Below are 13,705 nucleotides of genomic sequence, written 5' to 3'. Positions count from 1 at the left end.
TGATTCCCCTGAAACACGCGTGTTTGGATGGCAAGAGGAAGCCCATGCAGATGTCACCATCAGCTGATCATGCACAGGGAAAACAGTAACACACAGGAGTACAGCTGAAAAACTGTTTCAGCTCTACATTTCAGCCTTGGGCTGTGTGACTCAGTGGAAGGAGGTTCGAGCTGAAAGCAGCATTGGAATGGGAGCGTGGTCTCCGCATGACCAAAGCGTGACTCGAAGTCGTCACTAAGCACCTGGGTTCACGTCTTTGGTTACGTGGCGCTTTAATTAGTAAACCTGTCCCCTGCATAGGCAACGGTTCCCAAAAGTCCCCGCAGACAAGAAACGTGGAGATTGTGGAAGTGTGAGGACCATAATAATACTAATTATTTTTATTTTTAAAAGGAAAAAGAATAACTAGAAAAACAAGTACATTAGAAAATACGATCATTATTAACATTGCCAAAAATCATGTTTTTACCCTCAAGTACTTAACACTGCTGCTCTATGATTGGCCACATGATGTGGTTAACTGCACTGAAATTAGAATATAATCTCCTTCAAAAAGTGATGATATGTCTACCATATGTTACAGTAAGTAGTTTCAGTACAAGGACAGAAAGGTGGTTTTTGTTTTTCTATAAATAATAGTATGGAACTCTCAGCATCTCTGTTTAAAGCAGCAACACGTTACGCTGCGTTACCAAAACTGGACCAGTTGGAGTGGATTCCCGCAAACTCCGTGCGATGGGCTCCGCTCTAATCCAGGTCTCCGCCTCCATCTTCTCCTGGAGCTCATGGCTAGCGACCCCGGTAGGCCTCGAACCCGTTCTCGCTGGCAAGCTGGACAAAACGTGAAAACAGCTTTACGCATACATTTCCACATTTCATATTTACCATGCAGAGGAGCACCTGACAAGTGGGGCAAATTGTACAATATATTCAGAGCGCGAAAAACGTGCACGGTGTTTATATTCATATGACGGCGACGAGCCCTTAGTGCCGGAGCGACACGCAACAGACAGGTCCATTTGTGTCCTTTAGGAACATGGTCCACTGGTTGAGTTTTAGAGCAGCTGTTGGATCCCAGGATGTCCTGACACATTTGGATGATATGCACTGCTCTGTGGTGTGTGTGTGTGTGTGTGTGTGTGTGTGCTCACCGCCAGGGCTGACTTCACTCCCTGCAGGTGGAAGAAGACCCTTCCGCCCTCCTCGGGACACACGGCTCTCAGCTCGTCCCTCGTCATGCCCAGAAGCAGGGCGCCAGTGAGTGTGCCCAGACTGCGCACCGTACTGGAGAGAGAGAGAGAGAGAGAGATGGGGGGGCAGTAATTGGATGACTTTTTAATATTATCTGAACTGTTATTGGATCCATATTGACTACAATAATAAACTTTATGTAGTGACTTTAAAAGCAATTTAAGCATTTGACTGCAAAAGGTTGTCTATAGCATTCCATGATGAAAGAGCAGACTTACAGCAAATTACAACAATAAAACATGAAATTAAATGAAAATTAAAGTAATAGAATGAGAACGTAATACAGATAGGGTGGGGGGTGCAGAACGGAAGCACAGAAATGTGGCACTTGAAAGCTGTTCTGAACATGTGGGTCTTAAGCCTGAATTTGTATCCAGAGTATATCATGTATTTAATTATGAATTTTATTAATAGCTATATTTTAAGAATTTAAAATGATCATTGTTATAATATTTACATACAGTGCAATGTTATTTTGTGCTCTCAGACATAAATGCATAGTAATATCTTTTAGCACAGGCATCAGTGTGCTCGTCACTGGGGAGACTGGGTTAGGGGAGCGTTTGCCCAAATATACGTTTTTATATGTGTGGAGTTTGCATGTTCTCCCCGTGTCTGCGTGGATTTCCTCTGGGTGCTCTGGTTTCCTCCCACAGTCCAAAGACATGCTGTTCAGGTTCACCCATAGTGTGTGAATGACATCAAGAGAGTGTGTGTGTGTGTGTGTGTGTGTGTTCCACTGATGTATGGATGAGTGACCCAGTGTAAGTAGTGTATCTAGCAGTGTAAGCCACCGCGGTGAATAAGGTGTATGGGCTGATAACACTACATGAAGTTCATTGGGAGTCGCTTTGGACAAAAGTGTCTGATGAATGAAGTCATGTAACACAAGCAGGAAAAACACAAATGAGGTGTGACGCTCGGGGGGACCAACATGGCTTCTCTGCGGAAACACCGAACTGGAGCAGCAAGGCAGGATCTTACATCTGGGAGAAGCCCTTGTACTCGAGCCAGGCCTTCACGTCATTGGGGCTGGACATCATGTTGATGGACGGAGGAGACTGGTGACCCGTGGACGGACGCGGTGCAGGTTGCTCCGGTGGTCTGTCCCCCTCCAGGGGCTCCAGCAGGTTGTGCGGAACGTGACCCTCCTGGTTGCTGTTGTTTCGCACCAGCCACCACTGTCTGGACTGGTCCAGCACCTGGGCACACACATTCATACCGCAGGTTTACCGCTGCTTGGGACCACGACAGGGACTGCTAGTTCTGCTCATAACGTTTGGCTCGTATCTCAAGATTCACTTTCATTATTGAGTCACAATAACAATAACAATAACAATATAGACATCCTTCAATTCACTCAGCGGTTAGAGCTGTAAAAAATCTTAAGGTAAATTAAAAAAAAAAAACTGCCAGATTTTTTCGAATATCTTTTTTGAGCTAAATGAAAACGGAAGCTAATTTAAAATGATTGATTATTAAAATGTGTTGTGTCCACAGGCACTTTTTTCAAAAGACGTGCACTTATTATAGATGACCGACACTCAAGAACTAAAGAGGTGAGCTGTAAACAACGTGGAAGCGAGTTGAATTAGATGGTTTGAGTGCTCTTTACTGCCATCTGCAGGCCTGGAGGGTAAACACAGGTAGTATTCGCTCTGCAGCAGACAGACGTTTTTCGAAAATAGAAAGCAAGAGAAATGCATCTTAAAAATAATGAACAAACTGGAAAATGTTTGTGTTCGTAACATGAGGATCTATTGTAATATGATAAACAAGCCTGCGTTTCATAAGGGTGCTATCCTGAAATCCTATTAAGACTGCAAATGTGTTACAGGCTTCTCCTTTCAGGGTGGGACACATGAACCCTGAGCCACAAAGCATGAAGCCCTGAGAGGAAAAGATGTGGTGCGAGCACGCACACATCCATCCTGAACTCCACATGACCAGCACCTTAATGGTCTTGTACTTGATGGGCAGTTGAGTATGCAGCATCCACAAGCCCAGTTGCCATAGAAACACTCATGCACCCTCCCCACCCAACTCACTTGCACCATTTCTCCTTTCATGACGCTCAGTTCCTGGGGGTTCCTGGCCATGAAGTCGTACATGACACGCATGTAGATGGACGGCCCGTTGGAGCTGTATTCACAGACGTGTTTTGAACCATTATTAATACACTTGAGCAGGGACCAATTTTTAGCAATGAGCTTTTTTAAAAAACATTACTAAGTCCTTTGCTGGATGCTCTCCAGAGTGTATTTTCCAGCAAGTGCGTGTAAACGCTTTATGAAATTGATACACTGCAATAGACATGCTGAGGAGTGTTCTGGAACATACCGTGATGGAGGCTTGTCCCACGGTCCATAATTCTGATGGAGAGAATAAAATTAAACTAGTGCTCGTTCAATTCAGTTCAACTGAGTTTAGTTTGATTCAGTTCAATCCAATTCAATTTAGTTCTTGTTTGCATCGAGCTTTTCGGAAACAGGTGTCACAGAGGGATAAACATTTGTTAAAAATGCACTTCTGCACCCGGTGTCCATGGTGCTGCTGGGCTATTAATCTGACTAAGAGGAAAACAGGGTAAACAATACGTAACCTTCGTGATGGACTGAATGCGTCCCGAACATCAGCAGCAGCGCTGGCTGGGTTTCACAGTCTATACAGCAGGGTAATTTCTACTGTATCAGTATGGTTGGGTTTGAGGAACAGTAAGCATCTTCTTCAACATCAGTGCAGTAGGAGGTGGGATCCGAACCGGGGTCCTTCGACTGCAAGGTGATGCTTGTAACCATACTTGTTCTCCTTGTAAAACTAGGCAGTGTATGAGTGCGGTTGGTGTTTGGCCTCCATAAATATTTATGACTGCGTGTGTATGAAATGTGCTGCAGGGTGCACCTGCTCTGGTTGGTTCCGCTGGCTACTGGACCTGCTGACGAACCGCTCGTTTGGGAGGGCTTGGACGGGACTGGGCGGCCGCCAGCCATCGTAGAACTCTGGCACGTAGGGGGGCAGCAGATCTCCGTCTGGCCATTTGGACCTGAGGACATGGTGGAGGAGGAGCGTGAGCCCTGGAAGAGAGCCTGGCTGGGGCCAGTCATGGAGCTCCTGACTACTAGCGGTTGAGGCTGTGGACGGTAGAGGGTCTCCCACTGAGCTGAGAACGGGACCAGGTGAACTGGTGTGATTAGCATACTTTCTGTGATGGAAACATATCGAGGAAGTAGCGACTTGTACAGTTCTTCAGTGTGGAAGTCCATCATGTGGACCGTTAGAAGTAGGTGGTATGAAATTGAAGGTCAGAGGGGGATTTTCCCATGATGCTTTGTCCACGGAAGGGCTGTCGACGTCTCACCTGGGGATGTTCCAGGCATCTCCCAGGGACTGCCAGAGCTGGTCCTCCTCGGGAGTCACCTCCTGGGCCATGAGTCTGAGGGTGGACTCCGTCAGCAGCGGGATGAGCACAGAGGGGGGCAAATCGGGGGGGCAGTGCGATACCACCTACACGGGTTGGGGCGGGGGGGGGGTACATGTTTAGACCTCACATCTCGACACACTGAACTGGCAGGATGGCAGGAGGAGGAACTGTTGGTCGTGACCCAGTGAGGTGGAAAACTTGATTTTAACCTGATTTTAATATGAGCTTAATAATTGTCGATACTGAGAGCAATTTTAGGGTCCTCTTATTTTTCACCGTTATTTTTAGTTATTTCGCCACTTTTCTATGGGACTCTACGGATGTTACCGTGATTTTTTTTTTAAAAAACAGCAATAGAGAAAGAATAGAGACAGACTTTGAGAGACATGTAAAGAGCTTCAGGGTTTTCCGGCCTCAGTCCTCACTCCTCGGTGTGAAAGTTTATGCAGTTAAATGTGATTTATTCTCATTGCCGATTTATGTGTTTGCATGTGTTTTACTTTCTGTCAGAGAGACGACTGTTGCTATTTACATTTTATGGTTTTCATAATTTCTTTTTGCAACATCATTGTAATGACAGCGCAACAATTTTGTTTGACGTAGTGATTTATTTGATTGTATTTACATTTGACATTGCTGAGAGGTTCTGTGTGACGCACATAAGCGGAGCCCCGCCCACCTCCCTCACTATTGGCTGCACCTGATGAGGTCACGAGGCTCAGGTGCGGCCAAAGTATTTCCATGGACCGTTGGAGCTGTGCGTGGATGAGCCTGGATCCTGATTCTGCTGAAGCTCTTGTCTTTCCAGTTTCGTTGTGTGCTTCTGCACTGTTTGTTTTGTGGTTATAAAAACTCGTGCAGAGCCTTCATTATAATTTACTTACTATTTGAACTTATACATTTTGTTACTTTTTAATTTCTAGTTTATGCTATTCTTTTTTCTTCGTTTTATCATTGTTTACTGTAATGTACGTCTATACGCGTCCCATGTGTGAGAAATTTTAAGAGCTGAAAGAAAACTCCACCTCATTCTGCCTCATGCCTGCTCGCTCCTCGAACCCGGCACGCCCGACCTGCCACAACCTGTTTCACGCTCAGGTCTTACACGTGACCTCTAACATGAGGATCACTGACTGACTGTGAAGTTGGCAGACAGTGCAAATAAAGGGATTCGCTCCAACGCCTACTGGGGACCGTGACCGCGGCTGCTTTGTGGGATCAGAAGCGGTGAGAAGAATTTCCGAGAGGTGAGATCCTCAAAAATAAGTGGAGCTCTGCCTTGTAGGAGGCAAAGGTGGTGCAGGAGGGGACACTTACGAAGCTCAGAGTGGAGAAGAGAATGTGAACGAACTCCGCGGCGCTCGGGTTGCTGATCTGACCGTTCACCTTCCCCTGTGGAGGGCGGAGACAGCAGAGGTAGAGGGGCTGCTATCACACCCGGCTGTAAATATTACACTCAGCAGTGTTAACTGTGTAACCTGCACTGACACACACACGCTCTGTGGATCAACACTCAGCAGCATAACACCCACCTTAGCAAAAACAGACACTTTCTTATCCTAATTAACTGTCCGTTTTATCCACATTTTTGACTCATATGCAGAATCCATACATGAAATATTCATATTCAATATACATATTGTATACATTTCTATTTATCTTTATTGAACCAGAAGAGGAGTACACACATATACGTATCTCTACACTCAGGCTCATCAAGGCCCCATGATCCTGGACATACAGTACAGTGACATTTAGTTCATAATAAAACATACCATGATATTGAACCCATACTTTATTTTCTCCAAGCAGGAGATGAACTCGTCCGTCGGTGGCATCGCAACAGCACCTTTACCTAACGTTGGGGACAAAAAGGGGTCGAGGGCTGAGATACAAAGGTTCTGCTTCTGTGCCCCGGATCATCTGATTTAATGTGAATAATAACAATTACAGTATGTATATTAATACAGTAGGAGCTTTAATCTAAAACCATGTACGTGGTTTGCATGAACTGTACATTGACCAGGTATATCTAGCAACACACGTCTTTGTTTAAGTCACTCAGATGGATCTAATAGGTAAGAAGTTAATGTTTTTGAAAGACAATATTTTAAAAGTTACTGCAAGCACTGGGCTTTCATACAGCAGAAGTGTGCAGTTGGTCCAGTTCAGTTCACACACACAGAGTTTCTGAACCTCTTGTCCCATTCAGGGTCGCGGGGAACCAGAGCCTACCCGGTAACACAGGGCGTAAGGCCGGAGGGGGAAGGGGACACACCCAGGACAGGACACCAGTCTGTCGCAAGGCACCCCAAGCAGAACTCGAACCCTAGACCCACCAGAGAGCAGGACCCAGTCCAACTCACTGCACGACCGCATCCCCCGCCAGTTCAGTTCAGCTCAACTCAACTCAACTCAACTCAACTGAATGTGTTTTTACAGAGCACCCCGCAGCAAACTAAACTATGCTTCACTAGCAAACCGAACTCATTTATTGCACATGGTGAAGGCACCTTTTTTCTGCTTGCTCTTCTTGCCTTTAACCTGCATGGGAATGGCAGCAGACACTTTCTCCATGAAGAGCTCCAGATCGGCAACTATGTGGTTGAAGATTTCCTGGAAGATCACAGTGAGAATTACGACCCTGGGAGGAGACTCACGCACATTATCGCCTCTGACTGTATGGCATGTGTCATGTGCGTGGCCTAGCTGTGTGTGTGCAGTGAGAATGTGTGCTCCGGGACTGGTCCAGCACACTGGCTGCAGAGGACAAGCAGAAAGAGCAGATCTCGCAACAGCCTTTGGTTTTTAGCCAAACTTCATCTGATGGACACGCTTCACCGCAGCAGTCGAACCCTAAACTTTGAACCCTGAGTCCACATTAAATCCACTCAGTGGTAGAGAGTTCTTTAAGTTGGTACTGCAACCCTTCAGTTTTTGTGCGCTGCGCTGCCACCTATCTGTTGGCCTAGGAAAAACAGGTTGCATTTGTTCTATATTACACATAAGAAAAAGAAATAAATAAACCGGGAAATGTTTGTGTTGTATGACAATGGAAATGTTAGCGCTGTTTCTGTGCTGAGTGTCCTGGGAACGATGGCTGTGTAGGGACTGAACTGCATGCAGCACCCGGGTTGCAACACTGACCACACTTCTGTCTGTCTCTGTGTACGGGGGGAGAGGAGATGCTTCCCGTCCTCTACGAGGGTCCTCTTGAGGGGCGAAAGGGAGACGTTGTTCTGGATGGGCAAAAAGACAGAGACAGCATGATCTTTTTCACGTCCCACTTGCGCAAGTCACCTTATCTAGGGGCACATTCTTCGCGCCGGCTGCTCTGTGGTCTCTCTCTGCCCTTTGTCACCCGGCTGGACCATTCGCTCATGCGCCACATATGCAGAACACTTGGAAAATCATAAACCCCTGGAGAGCTAACGCAGCACGAACAGGACTCAGAGCTGGAAGCTGAGTTGAAGACGGGCTCATCGTGGGGGGAGATAAACTGACCGGAAGCGGGGGTGCGCTGAACATTCATGCCGTAGATTAATAGCACAAGACCATTCAGGCTTACACTTCCCTAATAAATTGGCCGAGTCTGATTCTGGTTAAAAGCTTCACTACGGAATATCTCCACTTGACTCCATTGACTTACCACGGTCTGGATCGTTCCGCTGTGGAGGTGGCTGCTCCGGGGGTGGGACGTATCTTTCTGGCTGCATTGGGGGTGGCTCAGTGTTTCGGAAACTCCGTCGGACTTCCTGGCCAAGGATGTTCTCCAGGTCGCTCCTGAGTGGAGAGGAACTCAGTGTTAGCTGCTATATAGCCACATCTCTGCAGCTTCTTCCAGGAAGAGCTTCTAAGCTCCTCAGTATTTTAGGAGAAGACTGTTGTTATTAGACCTATATGAAACGTGTTGTCAGATTAAACATTTTCTCTGCTAAAGACTATTCTTGGAATTCTTCTATAATTCATGCAAACTTGACTGACAGCTTCATCTCCAACTACTGAACTCCTCTTACATTAGGTGAACAGTAGTATACCGAGATACACCATCTGTAAAGAAGGTTGGGTCAGAACCTGATGCTGTGCTGGTTCCTCTGAAGCTGGTTAGATGCTTCTCCCTTCCTGTGCTGGATGGTGCTCTTCAGGTCATCTCTGATGTTCTCAGCCTGCAATAGGGAAAGACGGTCAGGTCATATCGTTCGGCCCCTTGTGTCGCAAGAGGCCAGCACATCGTAACCCTTCGCCCAGCATGGGCCTCTGTGCCACTGACCCTCCGGCATCCCTCGTTCCCTGTGATTTGTTCCTGGAAATGTCATCATAAGATGAATTCTCATAAAACAAACTCTTGCGCTTCTGAGTCACAATGGATTTAAACATTTTTTCCCCAAACATGCAACATTCCTGACTTATATTTTCAGCTCAGAGAAAGTGTAATTGAAATCTAAGACCAGAACATCAGAATTGCTCTGGACACCTTTAAATTCAAGCTTAAGACCTACATGCTCAAAACTGCTCATGCCTGTGAAAATGCCCTTTGTTTATTTTAATTTGGGTTCTTTTATATGGCTGTACCTGTAATCCTGTACCTGATGTACCTGTACTTCTTTGTCACCCTTTCTTACCACCACCTTTGTGGTTTCAGTCACACCTTCTTACTGCTGGTGTTCTTAGTTTAACAAAGTTGGACATGACGGCTGTCTCCCACGCCCAGGAGAGCTCCGTTGCACATGGCTCCTCACCCCAACCTCCTCGCACTGGAACATGAAGACTTTGCTCCGACTGCCCTCCTGTACAGCCACCATCAGCAGGGAGTTGTAGGTGCAGCTGTCCAGCACGGCCTGGATGTCGGAGATGCGGGCCAGAGGTAGGGTCTCCAGTTCCTCCTACGCCCCCAGGAGGGAGAGGGGAGACAAGAAAAAGGGTAATTTACTTTAGTGAACCATGTCCAACTTACACTGGCTCCCAGTGTTAAGAACAGCTGAGTTAGGAATTTTCAAAGATACCTTCTCCAGTGTGTGGTCTTGTGTTCCTTGGTACTGGTGAACAATACCAGGACGAAGAACATTGCACATGTTTATGAGATGAATCAGTCAGCAACTGACATCAAATAGGAACATGGATATAATGTATTTTTATTTTCAGTCTATTTCAATCAGCCTTAGTGTAGCTCAAATTTAGTAAAGATATTAACATAAAACCTCTTCTGAGAATTTCACACATTCTATAGCTATTTCTGAGATTTTTGCCCAATGTACCCAGTGAATAAAACAAGGGACATCTGTATTGTTAAGATTAAGATGAAGAAAAGGAGTTCTGAGCAGACTTAGCGGAGGAGTCGGTTTTCCTGTTATACAAACACTGCCGCAGCACAATCACATTCTTATTGACCCGGCAGTGGTGTTATCTGACGTTGTGTTCCTGGGTCGGGGGGGTGCCCACCTTGGTCTCGATGTCACTCAGCTGTAGGTAGACCCCCCGGGCCTCCAAGATCATGTCCTGAGCCCAAACACGGCCCCTGGCGTCCAGCTGCTTCAGTCGGGCCACGCAGTCGTCTACACCTCTCACCTGCTGCCCATCCATCTCGAGGGTGAACAGGTGCTGCAGGTTGGCAGAAGGGGGTCAGACATGCTGTAGGGACAGACACACACACACACACACACACACACACACACTCACACACACCAGAAGGCTCACCTGTACTCTGTACTGGAAGTTGTCTGGCTGTCTGTTCATGGATTCTGCGTACTCCTTTCTCTGTACTGGAGGTACGAACACACACAGTAGTGGTGACAACTCATCTCTCCCCCACTGAGCGTCACACACCGGCCACATCCCCACAGAGGCGCGCAGCACGAGCCCCAGCCCTGCGCACACACGACACAAAACTTACAGTAGATGGTCTTCCCACTGGGCCGGGAAGAACTGGAGCGCTGTTCCTCCCAAAAGGAGCCACTGGAAGCACAGATGACCAGTCAGTTGGTCAGCTGGTCAGTCGGTCAGTGCGTCACTGACCACACCTCCAGTCCACAGCAGTTCACAGTACCTGTGCTTTTATTTTTTTTTCCTGTTCAGTCTGTATAACCCGGTATTGTTTTTACTGATGAGGAACATATTTACTCTACTGAGATGAGATGGTACCTTGCCTATGAAAACCGCTAGTCCTACAGCATATATTTCCATTACAATGATTACGAGATGTTAGTGAAATCCTGTACATTTAGCAAAATGTTAATGAAACAACTTTAAAGAACCTAAATTAAGCATTAACAGCTATCTTCATCTCCCACAAGGTTTCCCTTTGTTCCATACTTCCCATAAGAAAATACATTTTTTAACTGTGCTGTTTGGGCATTAAACTAAGAGTTTTCATGCATCTACAACCAGTTGGATACATCCCTTATAGTTTGACCCATTTCAGCAGATTAATGTTTTATAGAAGCACTTCAGACAAAATGCCCTGTCAAAGGTACAACAGAAGCAAACCTTGCACCGGGACCCTTTGGTTCACAAGGCCACCCCTTAGAGTGCGGTTAATGCACCAGTCACTCACTGAGACTGAAGGGAGCTGAAACTGCTGGTGGAATCGCGGGTAAAGCGGCTATTCCCAAACATCCTGGAGCAGAGCCCTCATAGATCTGGGAAAAAAAACACAGGCAAACACATTAATAAAAATGAGTACTACCCAGGATGGCTGCCAGACATGTAGTGAACATCTCAGGCAGCGCAAAGAATGATGGGAGAATGAGTCCAAGCTCCAGTTTAGCCCTTAATTGGACCACAGGCTGTTGTGGGAGAACCTCTATACTTTGTCTTTGGACCTGGTCACAAATCCCATTTTCACTAATAATCCAGCAATGCATCATTAATAAGCGCTTGTGCAGTGCTGGGTCACGGTGGTCTAGAGTCTATCCTGGAAACACAGGGAGTGATGCAGGGTACACCCTGGACAGGATTCCAGTTTCAGTAACACTGCTTGTTACTTTGGTTATTTATTGTTATTAAGTCATGGGCTGTAAACTGTACATCTGAATATGACTGATATTCTATTAATTTCTTCGCATTTCATGCGTCTCTTCCTGTAAGATCTAATAAGCACTTTCAAAAACAAGTGTGTTCTTGCACTGCCGCATGCAGAGAAAGCATCACACACACACACGCAGGACACACCCCTAACAAAGTCACATGCATCATTTACTCCCTCAGCAAAATTCTCCAAAATTGTGTTCATAATGAAACAATAAAATATTGCTAAATGCTTTGAGCCAATAGATTTAAGTCATAAATGAGCCAAATCAGAGGCTGTAACCAGCTGAGACTCATGGTCCGAATGCTGACATGACAAAGGGGTGAAGGTTCAAAAAGGGTGTGTAATGACACTTGACATGATCTTGTTATATTCTACAGGTGGGACAGTCAGGTTTTACTCCCACCACCTCCCTTTGTTCATCGAATAGCTAAATCATGTTCATACTTGATATCACGGTGTTCAGGAAGGGCCACATTTAAATACTGCATTGCACATTTGTCTGACAATTTTCTCCAAAGCAGCTTACACTGATTTACCCATTTATACAGCAGGATAATTTTTAATGGATCGACTCGGGTAAGTACCTTGATCAAGGGTACTACAGCAGGAGGAGGGATTCAATCCTGCAACCCCTGTGTCCAGATGTTCTGACCGATACACCACCTGCTGGTCCTTTTACCCCTTCTGGAGGAAATACTAACTTGGAAAGGAGCCAGAGCAGCTGGTCACTAAGAAGTCCAGACGACACGTGACTGTCAGGAATGGAAGTTCATGTCCCATCAACACCACCTTCACAACTGGGATGGTCACTTCTTCTCCAGAGACACACGACTGAGCAGGCTTTGCAGCTGATCTGCATTCCTATGGTCAGTGGCTTCAATCAAAAAATGTAGAGATGGAGATGGACCAGGTGGGACTAGAACTTTCTCGCACAGCAGATCACCACGGTGTTGGACGTGACTCATCTCTTACAGCTCCCCTCTCGTATCTCAGGGCCCAATATTATCATCTGTGTGTTTCTATGACAGCTGAACCTGGTTCTCCACCCGTGAAGGACTGTGACCAACACTTATGGTCAGGGTCCATTGAGCATAAACCTGTATTGTGTGGGAGCTCCTTTAGTTACAGCTTTAACAGCGAGGGCTGGATGTTTTAATGGAGTGAAATATATACACACTCGTTAAATCCCTTGTGGAAACAGGGAATTCAGGAGTTCATCTCAATGCAAATCATTCCAGTTCACAGTGCAGTTTGTATCCTGGGTGGTGCAGTGGCACGGCAAGTAGCAGTGCTGTCTCACAGCACCTGGGTGGTGTGAGAGGACATGGGTTCAATCCCTGCTCAGTCTGTGTGGAGTTTCCATGTACTCTGGTTTCCTCCCACAGTCCAAAGACATGCTGGTGAGGTTCACTCAGAGTCTGTGTATATGTCTGTGTTCCACTGATGTATAGATGAGTGAGCCAGTGTAAGTAGTGTATCTAGCAGTGTAAGTCACCATGGTGAATAAGGTGTGTGGGTTGATAACACTACATAGAGTTCATTAGAAGTTACTTTGGAGAAAAGTGTCTGCTAAATATGTTATAGAAAAAATTTTGGAGGAGGGAAATAGTATTAGTCTGCTTTACAAGTAAATAATGCTGTTTTTTACCATAATGTTCAGTGTGCAATACCCTGTATTTACAGTATATTCCCTGTACTTTACTGATAAAACACAAGAGGTCCTCAGGGCGGAACATGTCGACAGATGTGACTCCAGGGTTAAACTGAAACTATAACCTCGTTTGGCAGCAGGGCCGTGAAACCCTGGCAAACATAACATGGTAAGAACTCGACAAAACGCTTTAATTAGGAGCACAGTACAAACAGGTCAATACGACGGTAAAACCAGTGTCACTGAAGCAACAGTGCGCGTTCCTACATCGCAAATGATTGATGCATGGCGAAACAACACCACTCGATTATTTATATGTATTGATACACATTCATGTTTCCCTCCATTCGCTTTT

At 46.0% G+C, this 13,705-nt stretch overlaps 1 protein-coding gene across 1 annotated transcript; it reads right to left on the bottom strand.

The window, feature by feature from the left end:
* Nucleotides 1–789: 789 nt before the first annotated feature.
* eps8l3b (EPS8 signaling adaptor L3b) lies at nt 790–11,284 on the bottom strand. The gene is made up of 19 exons (XM_018733889.2): nt 11,223–11,284; nt 10,563–10,624; nt 10,367–10,431; nt 10,112–10,270; nt 9,412–9,555; nt 8,747–8,838; nt 8,322–8,455; nt 7,820–7,911; nt 7,186–7,288; nt 6,448–6,527; nt 5,990–6,064; nt 4,610–4,755; nt 4,153–4,294; nt 3,592–3,623; nt 3,300–3,393; nt 2,236–2,453; nt 1,148–1,284; nt 1,012–1,064; nt 790–831 (listed from the first exon to the last, which is right to left on the bottom strand). Exons 1-19 carry the CDS (start codon nt 11,282–11,284, stop codon nt 790–792), a joined length of 1,932 nt encoding a protein of 643 aa, XP_018589405.2.
* Between the last annotated feature and the right edge of the window lie 2,421 nt (nt 11,285–13,705).

This window comes from Scleropages formosus, chromosome 2 (assembly GCF_900964775.1).
Source record: "Scleropages formosus chromosome 2, fSclFor1.1, whole genome shotgun sequence".
In the NCBI taxonomy this organism is placed as follows: domain Eukaryota; kingdom Metazoa; phylum Chordata; class Actinopteri; order Osteoglossiformes; family Osteoglossidae; genus Scleropages; species Scleropages formosus.
This window is presented reverse-complemented; position numbering and strand designations above follow the sequence as displayed.

Coding starts and splice junctions, on each gene's coding strand:
- eps8l3b (XM_018733889.2), bottom strand. CDS start 11,284: ATGTTTGGGAATAGCCGCTTTACCCGCGATTCCACCAGCAGTTTCAGC. Junction 10,271..10,366: donor ACTTCCAGTACAGAGTACAG/GTGAGCCTTCTG, acceptor GCCAACCTGCAG/CACCTGTTCACCCTCGAGAT. Junction 8,839..9,411: donor TCCAGTGCGAGGAGGTTGGG/GTGAGGAGCCAT, acceptor TCCCTATTGCAG/GCTGAGAACATCAGAGATGA.